Below are 17,871 nucleotides of genomic sequence, written 5' to 3' on the forward strand. Positions count from 1 at the left end.
TAGGGAGTACAGTGGGGGTGGACAGGAAACTCAAAACCCTTTTACTGCCCTTTTCCCTGGTTCTCTACTAGATTCACTGCAGCCTGTAGCCTATCTCCCCCACTGCTAATGTCTCTCTCTCTCTCTCTCTCTCTCTCTCCAACACACACACACACACACACACACACGTAGGTCTATATACAGTGAGACATAACACCCCCTGTATGTAACACATTCGTTGATACACTGGGCTCAGTGTTACCACATTGTCCTGACCTCTCTTTATTTACGGTTTTCACTTGCCCCCGCCCCGTTCCACCCCCTGCCCCCCCGGTCCCCTCCACTCACTGTTAATTTATTTTACAACCAATAACTATCACCCAGTGTGATGAAACAGTGACTGATAAATTCATGATAAAAAAACTGTTGTGTAACCCAAAGAAATGTACTGAACTGACCGAGGTCTGTAGGACGTGCTGTACAAAATGTTGGACGACGCCTACTTTTTTACAAACGGACGACACTTCAGTTGTTTGTATATTTTTTTACAGTGAGAGTCGGATCAGTCCTGTAGAAATGTCGCTGCTGCAGTCCAGAGACAGAGGAACATAATAACTGGGGGGGACAGGGCGGTGGCGAAGGGGGTTAAAGTCTCTCAGCTTATCTCAAGGTGTGGCTCTCCAAAGTTTCTTCCTCTGCAGCTTTATTACCTTGGAATCAAACAGTAGTTGGGCGGAGGTCGGGAGGAGGAAGAGGACGAAGATGAGGTGAAGAAGGAAGGTCGTTGTTTGACCGCGGTCTGACAAATCTCACTAAATCTGCTTTGCTGTCTGTGGTTTTACCAGCTGCTGCTGAGGTTGGCTGGTTATTTCCCATGCACCCGTTTCCTGCCTCTGAATTACAGACACACACACAAACACTTTTTTTGGATTACACAGGATTGAGTCAAACAGTGCTGACACTTCCTGTACAAACTTACAGTCTTATGATGGGGTATGACCGTTTAAGTTGCCTTACCGCCACCTACTGGCTCCAATTTTTACACTCTAAAACATCAGGATTATTTGCAAAAAGAAATGAAGAACATAACAAAAATCCAGACTCTTTAAAATGATGAGGGAATCAGTTTTTCATAGTTTTTTACGGTTTATTTTTTTTAAGAACGTTCTTCCCTCCAGGCTTTAACTACAAAAACAGTCAAATCCGTCCCAGACTGAACTACATACTGTCAACAGGACGCTCCATCACAGTTTCTATATGTAATCCAGACTGTTTAACCTACGGAAGTGCTGTGCATCAATTGTGTTTGTGCTGTGTTATCAGTGCAGGCGACTCCTCCCTGCAGTTTGCAGCTTTATTGAACTCTTTATCTAATCGGTTGGTCTGGACCTTGAAACTATAGGCCCAGCTCTGCTCTGCCACATTCCTGTGAAACTCAAAAAAAAAAGAAAGAAGAAGGGGCGAGAGGAGGGGGGTAAAAGAGATGAGAAAAAAAACAGAAATGAAAGAGGAGTTGAAGGGGAAGGGGAACAGACACAAATAGGTTTTTTTAGTAGTAAGCAAGATGCATCAGAGTTCATGAGGGCAAAGTGGATGGAGGAGAGTCGGTGAGAGGAGAAGGGGAGGAGATCTAAAAGAGAACTAGTGCTAATAGGGGAAAAAAAGGGAGGGCACAGCTCAGGATGTGATGACAAGGAAGTGATGAAGGTGTGAAAGAGGAGGAAACAAAGAAACTGTTGTGTCTGAAGAAGAGAAATGTTCCTCTGTCATGGCATGACAAGCAGCAACAAAACAAGGCCAATAGAAATACAAAACATTCTGTCTTTATTTTGTTTTATTGTATCTCTTTCTGACATTCGCACTAACATGGAGGACGTTCTGTGTGACTCATCCACACGCCTTCTGACTTTGTGAATTTGGAAATATATTCCAATCCAGTAGTAATAGTTGTCGCCAAAAAGTGGGGGGAAAATGCTGTTTAAAGCAACTTTATATAATTGAAAACCCAATATTTAATAGAAGACTGACATTTCCACATGTACGGTGTGATTCTTCTCACAACAAGTGAAACTCTGCTACTGACTGCATTTTCACAGCCATCACCAAGGGAGAGGAGTGTGAACCAAGGAGTTGACAGCTGAACAGATCGACAAGAAATTGGTCGAGACAGTTAAAATCTGTTGAGCAGAGGATGGATAAGTGAGAAGAAGAGGAAGTTGGAGGAAGGGGAGGAAGGGGAGAGAGAAACAGGGGTGAGGTGGGATGCAAATGAGTGAAGACTAAGATAAAAGTGAAGAAATGTAATAACAGTTACCTTTGTCATGAAACATCATCATTCCCAGGTTAATAACAGTTACCTTTGTTTGTCATGAAACATCATCATTCCCAGGCTCGTTTTAAATTTCTTAACTTTCAGCTTCTTTGGGCACAACTATTTTTAGCCAAACTACATTTCTATGTCCGGTCCATCAACCTCCACCATAACAGAACAAAACAAAACAAAAAATCCCATGTAGTTTTTTAAGAAATCCATTAATCGTTCTCCTCTTCAAAGAACGAGTTGTTTCCACTTCACTTTGATTGTAAGGTTGAATTTTTACTAAAATGGAAAAAATGCACTACGTCAACTTTGAAAAACAGGGGGGAAGAAAAGAAAAAAAAACCCTGAAGGCCTCTAGAGCCAAGTCATGGCGTCACATGACATTAAAAGATCATGATGTCCTTGAGAAGCCTATTTAACCTTTGGTTTTTACAGTGCAGCTGCAGAGAAGAACAGAGATGTCGCCTGTGCTCTTCATCATAAGTTCATCATAAGAACCTAAATGTGTAAAACTTGATTTAACATCTTTAAAAAAAAATTAGATTTTATATTTTACTGGAATTGAGTGATTCCACTGGGTTTACAGCAGGTAACAGATATAATGGCAGCTGTTGATGTCATTTAGAAATCTGTGCTGCAGCACACACACATACGCACACAGGCTTTCTTGTGTAACTGTTGGTCGGTTTCACATCTGACAACCCGCCCCCCCCCCGGTTCCTCTCTCCCTTTCTTTCTCTCTCTCTCACCCTCCCTTTGGGTCTTAGGAATGCATTGAATGTCCTTATCTTTTGCCCATGCAAACAGAAGGGTGAGCCAGCAGCAGAGGTTGAATTCCTCTGCAGATCCCAGGCAGACAGACCCATACCACACACTGGCATCAAGGCAGCCTCCCCCGTGAGAACTCCCTGATCGAGCCCAGCCCAGTTAACCTGTCCACTGCTGCATATATACGTTTGCTTTACATCGTAACATTTATATGTTACAGAAAATATTTACCTCACATCTTTAAAGTTTGGAAATACCTTGTAAAAAGCTCTTTCATTCTTTACTGTATGATGGGGGGGGGCAGTTGTGGCTTGGTGGTTAAGGAAGTGGACTTGGGTCTGGAAGGTTTCAGGTTCGAATCCTCTTTTTTTTCCCCCCCTCATATAAACTGAATATATTTTGATTCAGTTCATGAGGCTGTTTGGCACAATTTCATTCAGTACTTTCAGTATTTTGCAACTTACTTCCTACTTGTGGTTGGCCCACAGAGGTATGTCCATCTGGACTCAGCCTGGTCCCCCTCCCCTCCTGCCCCCAGGGATGACCACAGAGGTGGCCCTTCCTAGTCCGACCCCTGGACTTCCTGGTCAAACTAAGCCCAGATGTTCCTGTTCATTATTCAGCCACCTGTTTATGATGCTCCAGTGTGTGCTGTTCCTGCCTTGATCAAACATCCTGCTATTATGTGCGTGGAGCTGTTTGTGGGGCATCTTTGCACCTGGAGTCCTGTCCTGCACCCAGAATCCTTTGCTGGACCTTCTCCGCTCACCCCTCTCTTCTTGTTGTGTTGAGATTCAATTAGTTCATTTTTTACAGTGGCTAATTTGCAGTTGAGTTTTGTTTTTTTTTTCAGTTTTCTGGGGTGTTAGTTTTGTAAACATTTTTGATTTTAAGTCCCTTCAGTTATGTTCACATTTGGAAGATATGTGAGAAAAGTCAGTCTTAGCAAACAATAGCTACATCTGGAGATGTCCTGACCTTGATAACGTCTCCTGATCGATCATCCCCAGCTGCAGACAGCGTTCCGGCTTCTCAATGCACACATCATTCATTGATACCTCCGCACAATTCAGTCTCACAGGGCAACACATGTGACAGTGTGATGGCCTGTGAGGCTGCTGTCCTACAGACTGACTCATGTATGAGTCTGCATGACATGACCATAAAGATACACAGGCACAAATAAGACAAAGGTCTCTGTGTTAGGAATACCACAGTGAACATCGACACACACACATGCACACGGTAGCACATCTGCACTTTCACAGTCCAAGCTAAAAATGACCTCTTCAACATTAGTTGCCAGTTAGGGTTAACCATGAATTATCAATTCATATATTTTTTTTTTGTATTTGAACAGAGGTTTAATTCTACTTCATTAGGGAAAAAGAGTCCAGTTCTTGTCAGTAGATTTCAGATGTCGTATTTTATTTCTTAAATGTGCAGCTGGCTCCAGTTTGCCCTTGTTTATAACAGTGTGTAAATATTACTGTGAAGTGCTAACCTCATCGGGTGTGTTTGTTAACCAGATTTAAACACACACACAAAAGTTTGTGGGTTTTTTTTTTAAAGGTCATTTTTTTGGCCTTTCATTGTTTACACAGACTAAAGAAAACGTCTCAACAACTGTGAGGATTTTTTTTTATATAAATATTACAGATTCAAAGAGTGAAATACCACAAACAAGTAGGTTAAACCGACATTTATTTCTCATTACATCAATGATTTTCAAATGTGGTGAAATATCTGTCCTTAATTTGTACGTTTACTCAGTGTCTCAACATCTAATAGACTTTGCTTGATTTTTCTGATGTGTTCCTGAAGTTACGTCTATTATTCGGACTCTTGCTGTAACACATTGTGATGTCTGTGTTAAGATTGAGGACAACATGATCTGATTAGTAAAGAAATTATTCTGTGCTGTTCATTAATTTTGTTAGATATTGGTCACATATGTGCAAAAAAACCCCAAAGTGTCCTTTTACCCTCCGTTTAACAGCAGACATTGACTCCGCTGACTTTACTCACTTCCTCTTTCCTCCACCACATCTGGGGTGAGCCACGAGCCACAACAATAGTTATTCAGGACACAGTTACATCCATACCACAAGATCTTGATGACATCACTTCCCCTTCAATCTGTGATCCAGAACATACAGCACCTGCCTGCAACTGCTGGGAAAAAAAATTCTATTTTTGCTTTACTATGTTTATATATATATATATATTTGTCTTAATGAAAACCAGCAGGTTGCAAAAGCGTGGCCTGCTGAGGATGTTGTAAGAAAATACCAGTCACAAACACACATCCTTCGTGTTCTTCCTTTCTTCGTCGTGCACTTCTCGTTTTAAATCTTGAGCTACAGCTCAGTCAGCACATCTGATCAGCGGCTGTGGAGAAGTGAGCGCTCTGAAATGGAAACGCAAACATCTTGACACGTTCCGCTGTGGTGGAGTCAGAAAATACTTTAATCTGCCATCAGCGTTCTCCTCTCAAACTGCTGCTTTTCTAAGTTAGATCATGACTAAGTATATAGTATATCATAAGCAAATATTTTCAGATAATGATGTTTGTCTTTACAGTTAAACACTTCCAACAACAGTATGAAAGTTTGATAATATTTTACTGCACATTCTCACCTTAAAAAGTCTAATAATAAGAACAAAGAAAATTCAGAACTGCTGCTTCTGCTGCGCTACTTAGATTAATCTCCGGACTTGGCTAAGCTACGTTCATTCTTTTCTTTGCCACCGGTAAACATTTCCATAAAGAAAAAGGAAAATAAAAAATGGAAGGAACTCCACACTCCACACTACCTTTTGATTTCTCTTTTTTATTATTTTTTTATCTGCCTGATAATTGTATTGTCATATGTTTTTTTTTTTTTTCTTCCTTCAGGTCCCTTAACGCCCAGAAGGCTGGATACAAAGCAGCCATTGTTCACAACGTGGACTCTGACGACCTAATTAGCATGGCATCCAGTGATAGTAAGTCACTATGGTTTTTCTCTTCATGCTTCTCCCTCAGAAAGGAGGATCTTTTTGTCTGTGTCGTCACATTACTCATCTCAGGATGTAGTACGCGAGGAAGGATGTGGTGCCCTGCGGCAGCGCACCGTCCCCTGTGTATGAATCAGTTGTGTCACGGTTACGTGCCAATTTTTGTGACATGATGGTGTTGGGGTTTTCCTTTCACTTTTGTAAGATGTAGTTTCTTTCTTCTTTTTTTTAATTGATACAGTAAATTCTCTGTGTGTTGAAAAAGCAAATCTGATCAGAGAAAAGAGAGAAATTAAACAGCCGAAGTGGAGAATGTGTCACTAAAGTTTTCTAAAAAAAAAAAAAGAAAAGAACTGGGGATTAAAACACTTCCAATCTGAGAGGAATATACCGGCAGAAGAAGATGAATTTTTCACAAAAAGTGATTCATCAAGTGTGCAGATAATTCCAATCTGAGAGAAATACCTGCAGAAGAAGATGAATTTTTCACAAAAGTGATTCATCAAGTGTGCAGATAGAAGTTATTCAAATAAAGACAAAAGACGTCACCTTTTATTTTTCTCTAATGGTGGGGTATTTTTCATGCCAGGTTGAAACAGTAAAGTCTGAGACTGCTCAGTAATTCAGTTTATTGATATCCAATCACGTAAAGTTCTCTATGAATATACTTTTTTTTTTCCTGCTGTAGTGGAAGTCATGAAGCAGATCGATATTCCCTCTGTGTTCGTGGGTGAGGACACATCCAACTCTCTGAAAGAGGAATACGCATATGACAAAGGGTAAGACTTTTTTTCTTCTGAGTCAGAATACAAGGAAACCATTTTTCTTGTCCTCTCTTCTCATAATTATAATGTCAACGGAGGAGGAGATGGCTGCTTTTGTTCTGCCTGCTCACCATTAAATTCCAGTCCTCTCGGTCCATCTGTGTATAGAGAATATAATTCAGTCACAGTCATGGTTGTTAGTCAGGTCTTAGAACGGGCCTTGTGACCCACACACAGTTGTTTTTTTTTAGAAATTCGTGCATTAATTATCCTGCTGGTAACAACACCTCAGCTGAGCCGATTAGCCATTAGTCATAAACAGACTTTAGTTTTCAGGTCGGTCTGAACAGGAACAGCAGCTGCACCAGAGCTGTAATGATGTAGCTTAGCTACTGGGAAGTGATGTCATCAAACGCTCAGAGTTCCAGTGAAAACAACAAATGGGTTTTAACCTGAACTCTACCACAGAAATGAATGAGTGCTGTGAGGTCTGTGTGAACTGCTCTGTAGATGACAAATTAAACTGCTGGTGGCGCTGTGTTCATGTGTTTTAGAGGACATGTGGTTCTTATGCCAGACTTCAGCCTACCTCTGGAGTACTACCTGATCCCCTTCCTCATCATCGCAGGAATCTGCCTCATCCTCATCGTTGTCTTCATGGTGGGTACGGCTAACAGCCTCCGTTCAACAAACATATTCACACCAGAGCTTCACATACTGTGGGTCTACAGTACATGTGAACCTTATGCCAAAAATTCCTTGGAGATTGTGTTTATTTGAACAAAGCTTAGTTTTGGATTAAATGATCAGCTGATGGAATTTTGTGAGGCCAGAGTCTGGTTCATTTTAGGGAGTGTAAACGCAGCGGGAACACCTGCAGGAATTTTAATTGTATCTGACACAAACCTGGGTTCATAGAGAGAAACTGAGGTGAACTCGGCAGCAAAGGCTCATGGTCCTGCTGTAAATCATGTTTTCAGACATAATCAAACAAAGCTGTGCATTTATTATTCACTCAAATGCTTTCAACGATGACGTCACGCACTCAGATGTCAGCGGGTTCTGCAGATACACCGCGCGACCGTCGCTCTGTGTCTTCACCCAGAAATATAATCCAGGCTGAGAAACACACACACACACACAGAACTATGACTCTAATTATAGTTCTGTTTAAATATAGACTGGCATATTGGTTGGCAGATAAATGAAAATGTCTATTTTCAACTAAAAGGTCAACAGATCATGTAACATTCCTGAGCAGCTGCATTAGGAGGAAAAAAAAAAGTTTATTTGAGCCAAAAAAAAGTTCTCTTTGGAGACAAAAATCCTGATTTCTGTGTTTGTAAACATGACACATCTGAACACGTGTGTGTGTGTGTGTTTGTGTTTGTGTTTTCCGTTTAAATGTGAAAATATTTGCCACTTTTCCCCTGCTAGATTACCAAATTCTTCCAGGATCGACACAGAGCTCGGAGAAGTCGCCTGCGCAAAGATCAGCTCAAGAAACTCCCAATTCACAAGTTTAAGAAAGGTAGGAACTCCCACATGATGAAAATAAAATAACCGCTGGCACCGCACATGCTGATGTTCACATCTGGTAAAGCTAACGCTAAGGCTCACAGTAAATAAATATTCAGATGTCACGGTCCATTTACCAGATTTTTCCAGTCTTTCCCCCTGAACACCAGATCCAAAATCTTCTCTCTCTCTCAACCTGATCCTTACTAAAACTTACCTTTGACCTCAGTGTGGAATTTCCACAAGCAGAGGAAAAGAGCAACAGTTTGACTGAAATGTTTTTCTCTGCACCTGGTTTCCATCTCCACTCATAGTGTGTGTGTGTTTTAAATGTGAAAATGTTTCACCGGCACCACAGTCCAAGATCTTCTGTTAGTACATATATTAGTGTGTACTTCTCGTACTTCTCTTACACATGGATTCTTTTCTGATTCTTTTCTGAAAAGTACAACATTTTTCTCAGTATTTAGTGGATTCTTTTCTGATTCGATCTTTGATGGGAACATGTTTGAAGCAAAAGATGAAGAAATGGTAAAGATTGTTGAGTAAAAGTACAACATTTTTCTCAGTATTTAGAGTAAGTCTAGTTCATATAGTGTTTGGTTGGATTTCACTTTCGTTTCTCCCTGTGATTAATAAAATATGTGACCTAAACCCGGGTGTTGTTGGGTTGTCCACCGCACTAGTATTTGTTATAGGATTCCACCCAGAAGAGTGACGTCACCGGTGTTCAGAGTTCATTCAGATCTACACCTCGGAGATTTTTTGTCTTCTGTGCCGGATTAGAGCTCTCTGTCTCTGTTACGACCTGACACTTGACTGATGCTGTGGAATGTGGGTTTTTTTTTAAACACAAAAGTAGTTTATATGAAGAGTTTTGAGGCCTTAGGTTTGGTCAGAGAGTTGAAGAAGGTATAAATATGTCAGTCTCGGTTGAAATCTTTACTTTAGTTTCCTCTCTCTTCTTTCCCACCTGTGTCCTGGTCAGACTGACCACAGCATTGTTTTGCAATGCAAAGTCACTTTGTGCTGTGGTCAAGTGAACTCTGTTGCTCTTTATTGTTCACGCAGTGGTGTTTCCTCCTTCAGCTGTTTTCTGAGGACTGGAAAACTCCCCTGAATGGAATATTATGGGTGGTTCACAGTAACTACCCCCTTCTTGCAAAGCTGCTAATTGAGGGTATTAGGAGTCGAGCTGCTCCTCCCAGCCCCGGCTGCGACCGACGCACGGGCAGCTCTGCAGCTAAAAGTCGTGCCAGTGACTCAGAGAGCTGTTTCTGTCACGTCAGGCTCTGAGGTTTTAAATGCACTGCTGCTTTAGCGTGTGTGTGTGCGTGTGCACATAAGAGAGAGAGAGAGAGCAGCGGCGGCCCTGACTCAGGGTTTCCACCAGCACTGCTACAGCCAACCTTGGCCTCTTCAGGCAGTTCAGATGTCCAGGAAACCAACTCCAGGGTGGCGTTTGCATTTCTGTCAGCTGAGTGTTGAGTGACACAGGAAGGGGAAACCAAATCACTGCAGAGCCACCAATGGTTAGAGGGAGAGTGTCTGTGTTAGCGGTTAGCAACCCCTTGGGGGAAAAAAAAAAGTTTTTTTAAATGACATTGTGAGAATGTGATGAGTGGCAGCACATGCAGCGTGAGTTCTATTCGCTTTTAGATTTCTAACTGAGATTTTTAAACTGTGTCTTTGAATATAAATATATCCTCCTATATTAGATGTTTTACATCAGTTTTTATGGAACAAGTCAGATCAACACATGATGATGATGATGGTAACTGTTGCACTTCATCTGTGCGTCTGTAAAATGCCTGACCAGGTTTTATGGCTCACATCATGGCACAGTAACAGCAGGTCATTACATCTGATCTGGTTGAAGTGCTTTGATAAGGTTACTGGGCTTTGTGTTCGATGCCCAAGGGGGAGGTTGAGTTGAATGAAAGTAAAAAAAAAAAAAAAAAATTGGACAAAGACCAGTAAAGGAGTTTGGTGTTTTGGTTAATGACCAAATATTTATTTAGTCGATGGATATTTGTCCTTAAACTACTGTCAGACTGTGGAGGGTTTTATTGTTGCAGGTTGATCGTGTTGCTGACATAGCAACCGAAGATAAAGGAGATAAAAATCATCTCCAGGAGATAAAAGCTGCTGACTGGTGCATTTTAAAGCTTTGTCTGTTCATAACAAAAGATAATAATAATAATGTTTTTGAGGGTGAGGGTGGGAGAATAAGGATGTGACATATTTAACATTTAAGACGCGAAAAACGGTACATTTGACATCGGTTTATACGAGACAAATGTTTAAACTGTTAAACTAAGTATCAGAAAAACTACAGTACTACAGTTATTATTACTACTACTACTACCACCAAGTATTAGTTGACATGGTAAGACTTTGTGTTTGTGTCCATACGTAGCAGCTCATCACTGTATGGGAGCGTCGTCTAATGGAGGCGTTGACCTCAGCTGCAGTGGATAGTGCTGAGCTCGGACTTTACTGCCTGTAAGTGATGCAAATGGAATGGAGAAATACTGCAATAATGTGTTGCTGGGTTTAAAGGTGCAGTTCGTGTTGTGCATCACGTCTACAGTGAATGGTTTGTTGTTTGTCTCCTCGCAGACAAAAGGTCGGTGAAAGAGCTCAGAGACAAAGTAGGAAATGCATTTTAGTCTTAACAGTTTTTAATCGAAGATTTTTTGATTTTTTTTTTAAAGATAATGATACATGTGGAACAAGACAGCTTGCAAAACTGTAATATTTGAACAGATTTTCCATTCAAGTTTGATTGGATCAAAAATGGTTTTAGTTTAATTTATGTTTTAATTTATTTTTTTAGTTTCCATCTTAGAATTTTTTTTACCTTCTCTGCAAAAGTGCATTCAGTTCACAGTCTACCACCTGGAAGGCATCGTGCCAATGTACAAAGCTGCAGTCTTTCTGCAATATTTCATCATATTGTCCTGCTGTTACTGTTGATTCTATGTGGGGGTTTTTTTTTTTTTAATATAAAAACATAATAAACTGATGTAACTGTTGGGTTACATCCATGAACACTGATGCTGCTGCTCTTGGTCCTGGTCAGAGGTCATGATCTGTGGTGTCAGACTTGTATGTATGATAATAAAAATCAACAGCAGCAGCAGTGGTTTAGCAGCAGCACAAAGAGAGGCTGGTTCTGAATGGTGCACAATGTCTTGATGAAAACCACGGTCACCGTGTAATTGGTGCACAATGCCAGTCTGAGCAGCCGCTGCCGCAGAAGATGCGTCTGAGTTTACAGGATAATGTAAGAGCAGCTGCTGCTGCTGCTGCTGCTGCTGCTGCTGCTGCTGCTGGGCCTGCCTCATCTGCACTAACACTTTAAACCTAACATTGGGCCAGGGGTCCAGGATCTTGGAGGATCTACTCCCTGGTTCTTGGCAGTCACACACAGCGACAGTTCCTCCAGTTTTAACTCCTCTGTGACTGAGAAGCTTCTCCTTCACCTCTTTGCAGCCCCCGCCCCCCCCCAAAGGCAAAAGCAGGGCTCACACTAACCCTATAACTATTATAAATATATAACTTCATCTTAGACTTTGACCCTTATTCCAAATCCAAGTCTTAAACCTCAAAATACCCTCTGACTCCAGGACCACATGTCCCCGTACAATAGGATTTCCACCAAAAAAAAAAGTGTCCCAATAAGAATATCTGTACCAGTAACCCAGTCACACACTCACAGAAGAACAGCTGCAGTGTCTCAGGCATCAGTTGAAGTCAGTACAGAGGACCCCTGCCCCCCCCGACCCCGCCCCCCAACCCCAGTTTTCACTTGTCTTCACTCACTCCTTGTCTCCTCTCCTTTATTCCGTTGCTGGCTGTGCTACACACACACACACACACACGCAGCTCAGCAGAAGTTCAGTAGGACAGCGTGATTCCTCGGAGAGCCAGGAATTCTGCCAGACCGGCTGATTAATGAAAGAAGTGTGAACACACACACAAAAAAAGAAAGAAAGCCCGGCCTCTGCCCCGTGAGTCCTTCAAAGATGAGCTGCAGATGTCGATACAAAACATTGAATGCATCTAAAAAAAAAACAACAAAATAACAAAACACACAAAACAATGCAATTGTAGGTACAGTGTTTTTTTTTTTATTAGGTAGTCGCTGAGTCAAAGCTGAGGCACCTAGATCACACAGACAGTGAACTATTACTGGAGACCATAAAATGGTTTTATTTTTTATTTCTTTCCCCTTTTGACTCACACGGTTTGATCATTACAGCAGTGTCGAGACTCATTAAACAGTGTCACGGCTCAGAGGCGGAAAATCTGCTCGTATCTCCGACTGAAGTCCACGGAACGGTCAAGGAACGACATGACGACACCGTTATCTCCTCGCTGTAGTGAAGGATGTCGTTAAACACAACAAAAACACAGACAGTCGCTCCAGAAAGATCTGGTATCCGTAGACCAGGTCTGTCTGCAGACTGGACTGACAGACGGGTGTCTGGTGGACATCAGTTCATACTGAATTATATTATTATATATCAAGGAGACAGGTTCACTGTGACAGATTATTTTGATGTTGAAGTTGAAGTGAAAACTGGGTCAAAGTCCCACTTTAGTCGACAGGAGTGTTTAATGTTTCATTAGTTTTAGTCAATGTAATATCCAACTTATTTTCATTGTCTCCCCGTTCAGATCGCTGACTAAGTGACTAACTCTGTTGACCGTTGGTACAAGTCGGTCAAACTAACTCTTCCATCACTTGGATGGTGTATTTTTTTTTACAGCCCACTCAGATAATAATCTGCTGCTTCAACCTTATTCAAGTCTCTGACTGTGTTTACAGTATGTTTGTTCATTGGTCACTCTCTCAAATCCATCATTAGGACCAAACGTATCATTTGAATAATTTTCTAACCTTTAGAGTTTTAAAAAATATTTTTAAGCTTGTTTTTTGTTACTGTAATGAAGTGAAAAAAAGTGATATTTAACCTGTGTGTCCTTGATCTTAAATCATTGATTTTCTCTATGGACTTTAGTGCTGGAGATTTTCCAGTTTCAGACAGACTTCTTCAGGTGTTGTTGTTGTTGTTGTTGTTCAGGGCAGTTGTTTTTCCTTGAGTTTTGCAAGCGCTAATGATGATTATTAAAAGTTGTATTGTGTTGTTTCATTAGTGAGGTATTTGAAATATTTCAGTTCTTTGTCTCTGTCTTGGATTTTGCTGCTGTTTTTTTTTTCTGCCTGACTCAAAATAGATCAGTGCCACAGCTCAGCATTTCCTGAGTGTAAACCGTCCCTCCCTCTGACCCAGTCCAACTGTCCAGCCCTGGCCAGTGGACACAGAGAGAGAGAGAGCGAGAGAGAGCAAAGAAAAACATGGCACTGGAGTTATCTGAATCTGTAGATAAAAAAAAGACTATTTTAGGATCAAGTATTAACATTTTGGGAGTGAGAAAACAAGAGAAGGGAAAGTGTGAAGAGCAAGATGGAGTAGATTTCTGTGCTGATGTTCAGACAGAAACGGAAGGAGGTAGAGGAGGAGGAGGAGGAGGAGGAGGAGTGGAGGGGGGGAGGCTTCAGTCGATGAAACTCCTCATCCTTATACGGTCACATGCAGCCCTGGCATGGACGCAGAGAGCCCAGTCAGGGAAAACATGCTCTTTTAGAGCTTACATAAACACACTGATCCACAGCGCTGCTCCAAACCTCCCCCTCCCCCTCACCCCTCCTCCTCCTCCTCCTCCCCCCTCCACTCAGCCTGGGAAGAGGAAAGGCAGAAAGAGAGGAAGACGGCTGTGGAATTTGGAAGAGAGTTCGTTGCTACTTGCGGTTCACAGAGCTCAGGCGGAACTTCCTGTGACGGCAGGAAGTGAAGCAGTCACAGGAATTCACAGGGATTTTACCTGTAGATGGACGTTTGCTGGGGCGAGGTCACAGGAAGTCTTACGTTAGTCGTGTTGTTAAAAAACAAAAAAGTTCTAGACTCACCTGGTGTGAGAAGAGTTAAAACTCTTGACTTTTCTCTGGGACTAAAAAGTGGAATAAAGACCCTCTCACCCACTGTCTCACCCACTATCTCACCCACTATCTCACCCACTCACAGGTTTGTTGTTTGTAAATGTTAGTAACATTTGTGTGGTGAGTTGTTGAAATGACACGTGAATAGATTATTAAAGTAACCAACGGTAGAAGAGGGAAAGACTTAATCAGTGTTCCGTCAGTCTCTCTCTGACCTTCATCTTCTCCTCCACCCAGGAGACAACTACGACGTCTGTGCCATCTGCCTCGACGAGTATGAGGACGGAGACAAACTCCGGGTCCTGCCGTGTTCTCATGGTGTGGTAACGATTCCTGCGTCTGACAGGAAACTTCTAAAAACTTGATTCATCCAAGTATCTGATCTGTAGATCTTCAGGTGGTTTGACCCGTGGTCTACGGATGTTCACTCTCTTTATTTCTGGTCCTCAGCCTACCACAGCAAGTGTGTGGACCCCTGGTTGACCAAAACTAAGAAGACGTGTCCGGTGTGTAAGCAGAAGGTGGTTCCCTCACAGGGAGACTCCGATTCCGACTCGGAGGAGAGCGGCCAAGAGAATGAGGAGGTGTCCGAGAGCACTCCTCTGCTGCGCTCCCTGGCCTCCACCAGCGCACACTCCTTCGGAACCATGTCGGGAGCGTCGCGCTCAGAGCAGGACCAGGAGTCCTCGGATTACGAGGACGAGGAGCTGGACAGCAGCGACAGCGAGGAGGAGGTGACGGTGGAGACGGTGGTGGTGCAGATGCAGCAGCCCTGCTCTGAGGACCACGGCCTGGAGCCTGATCTGCCCAGGGTTTGATCAGCAGACTCTTGTGGAAGCCCACGCTTCAACACTCACAGCTGCGGAGACTTATTTTGTTGTGATTCGTCCTCCGAATTCTTCTGTCGCTGCTTCAAATACATGGTAATGTATCTTTAAGTTCAAACACACACAAGCTTGACTTTTTTTAAAATGTGGTTGTGGATGAAGTTCAGATCTCCACCTCAGTGAGTGAATGTTGGACAGGAGTGTACAGTAGACGTCTGTACTGTACACCGTCCAGTCGTGACACATGTAGTCCTAATGGAAAAAAAAAGTCCTAATCATCGAGTGAAATACTGTGTATATAAGTATGGATCACTTTACGTTGACATGTTTACTCTTGATTATCTCTGAGCCTGTGTTTCAGGAGACTGCAGTATTGTACATACATGTTCTGTCACCGCTCTGTGCAGCGTCTGTTTGGTAAAACTCCCATCGTCATCGTCGTCACTCAGCACGGTTTAAAAAAAAAAAAAGCAACGGCCCTGCCGTTCCATTTCAGTTTGGACTCATAAAGGAGGCGCCCCGCCCTCATCTGTGCCACGGTTTATGTCACTGTCACAGCTGCTGGAGACAAAGCAGGCTGAAGGAGGAATGTTACTGGTCATGTGACGTCACCCACACCCACAGTGGGTCACACCAGTTCATCGACGCAACACAGTGACGACAGTGTCAGCTCTGCAGTGACCCACGGCTTCATCTCACAGTTGTCCACCCAGAGGCCGGGTGTAGAAAGTGAAAACCAGTTCTAGTTGTAGCGCTAACACGCCTGTCGTCATTATAACGTACAGTAGCTCTGTCTTCGCTGACAGATTCTGTTGCCTTTTTTTTTCACTTTGTTATTATTTTTGTCTGACTTTCTTTTTTTTTTTTCTCAATATAAATCCATCCAGTAAAATAAATAAAAACAAAATGATACTCAACACTGAGTCCTCGCTTTTTCTGTAATGGATTATGAACAGGTAACGGACCGGACTGAGAGACCGAGACTCTTTAGTCTTGGAGCTTCAGTATTAACTGAATCTTTATGATAGCAGGTAAAAAACTGATTTATGGTTTACTCTTGATTTTATTGGTCACATTCGTCCGCTAAAAAAAAAACGATATTTCCGAAATGTATTAAATCCATCTTGTCTATTGCAAAAGTGAGAGTAAGACTTTTTTTTTGCTTTTTATTTAAAAAATGATAAATTTTAAATTTAAGTTCATACTCTTGTTTGTCCGTAGGGTTCTGTAGAGAAAACAAGACTTTGAACGATAACAGGTCAAAGTTCCTGTGACCTGTTATTGGCCAGACATTTCTACCAGAAGACTGATCTGGACTGCAGGCCGGACAGGTACCAACAATGAAGCCACATTTGTAATAAATGCAGAATAACTATTGACATTGTTCTGGTGAACACTCCAGTTTTTTTGTCATTAATTAAACAGACATCACAACTGTTCATAATTCTTTTAAAATTGCGATCTTGACACAGTTTGTTTCCTTTCATACAGACACGTACGTTGACGAGGAAAATGTCGGCCGTCAGTGACGGTGCTGTTTCCAAAATGAAGCCGACTTCAGCAGACGTAGACGAGGAGTTTAGCTCTTGAGTCATTAGAGTTAAAGGTACGGTCTATAATTACTTCAGTTGTGTATTTGATAAACAAGGCGCTGACGGCGACATTCTGATCAATGTTCAGGGCCACACCCATTTCCCATAGGCGTGATACGTCAGTATCACGATAGTTAAGTCATGACATAGTTTGGTGATTAGCACAGCGTTGACGTCAGTCCTGGCACGTGGTCCATCAGTAGTTTTTATCTGGAATACTTTGACTTGTTGAAGTATGACATAATTAGTTACATCAATAGAAAATAATGAATCATCTGCACTTGTCATGTGATATCACGTCAAATGCTTCAACGATTTGCTCGGTTGTTATACAGATTAAGTTAAACAACGAGGAACAAAGTGAGGATGAAAATTAGATTCAATCTTTGCAGCTGCTCTCAGATCAGCTGAGTTGAGTGTCTCCTTCAAAAGGACATTAAACCTCATGAATACTTATACGCTCTTGATTGTCGAATGATACCCTTCAAACCGGTCATCATGTGACAAAAAGTTTAAATGTCCCCTTCAAGGTTGTTTGCTGATTCTCTTTGGTCTACAGTGAATCATATCAGTTAATACTCATGCAGTTTTTTTTTTTGTGTCTTTCAGTGCAGTTTTTATTGAACATATTTAAGCCAACGTTACAGGAAGCTGATCAACAAACGCTGTCTGACTCCAGTTCAGCAGTTTTTGTTTGTTTGTTACCAGGGCTTCACATTCGAACCAATGAACAACATTCATTTCTTATGTGAAGTGATGCGTTAGTAGATACTGGATTAAGGCGACGTTCCTGATGACTTAACCTGGACATCTGAGAAACATCTGTTTATTTGTTAGCACTACAGCTACACTGTTGATTTAATAAGTTCATAGAGTTTCCTGCTTGAATGTCTTAAGATAGGGATCTGCATCCTGTGGCTCCTGGGCCTTTTTTGCCACTTGTCCCTATGAGATTTTACATATTTGTGGCTTTTTCCCCGCAAGCAGAAAGCCATACATCCATCATCCAATCAGACAGTATTTGAAGTAGACCGCAGTGTAGAGACAGACTTATCATGGCCGTCAATCACTATGGGATTTTTTTTTCTTCTTT

General features: G+C 41.9%; 1 protein-coding gene across 2 annotated transcripts in view; it reads left to right on the top strand.

The window, feature by feature from the left end:
* Nucleotides 1–16,103, top strand: part of rnf13 (ring finger protein 13) — a 26,320-nt gene extending 10,217 nt beyond the window's left edge. Inside the window, exons 5-10 of one of the 2 annotated variants that reach the window (XM_017031287.2) lie at nucleotides 5,970–6,055; nucleotides 6,753–6,846; nucleotides 7,386–7,491; nucleotides 8,269–8,362; nucleotides 14,597–14,677; nucleotides 14,810–16,103. In XM_017031287.2, the coding sequence (XP_016886776.1) occupies nucleotides 5,970–6,055; nucleotides 6,753–6,846; nucleotides 7,386–7,491; nucleotides 8,269–8,362; nucleotides 14,597–14,677; nucleotides 14,810–15,177 (829 nt within the window). In that variant the 3' untranslated portion in view covers nucleotides 15,178–16,103. The remainder of the gene's footprint in view (nucleotides 1–5,969; nucleotides 6,056–6,752; nucleotides 6,847–7,385; nucleotides 7,492–8,268; nucleotides 8,363–14,596; nucleotides 14,678–14,809) is intronic. The other variant, XM_008331370.3, reaches the window with a different exon arrangement.
* The last annotated feature ends 1,768 nt before the right edge of the window (nucleotides 16,104–17,871 follow it).

This window comes from Cynoglossus semilaevis, chromosome 2, assembly GCF_000523025.1.
Source record: "Cynoglossus semilaevis isolate Cse_v1.0 chromosome 2, Cse_v1.0, whole genome shotgun sequence".
Taxonomy (NCBI): domain Eukaryota; kingdom Metazoa; phylum Chordata; class Actinopteri; order Pleuronectiformes; family Cynoglossidae; genus Cynoglossus; species Cynoglossus semilaevis.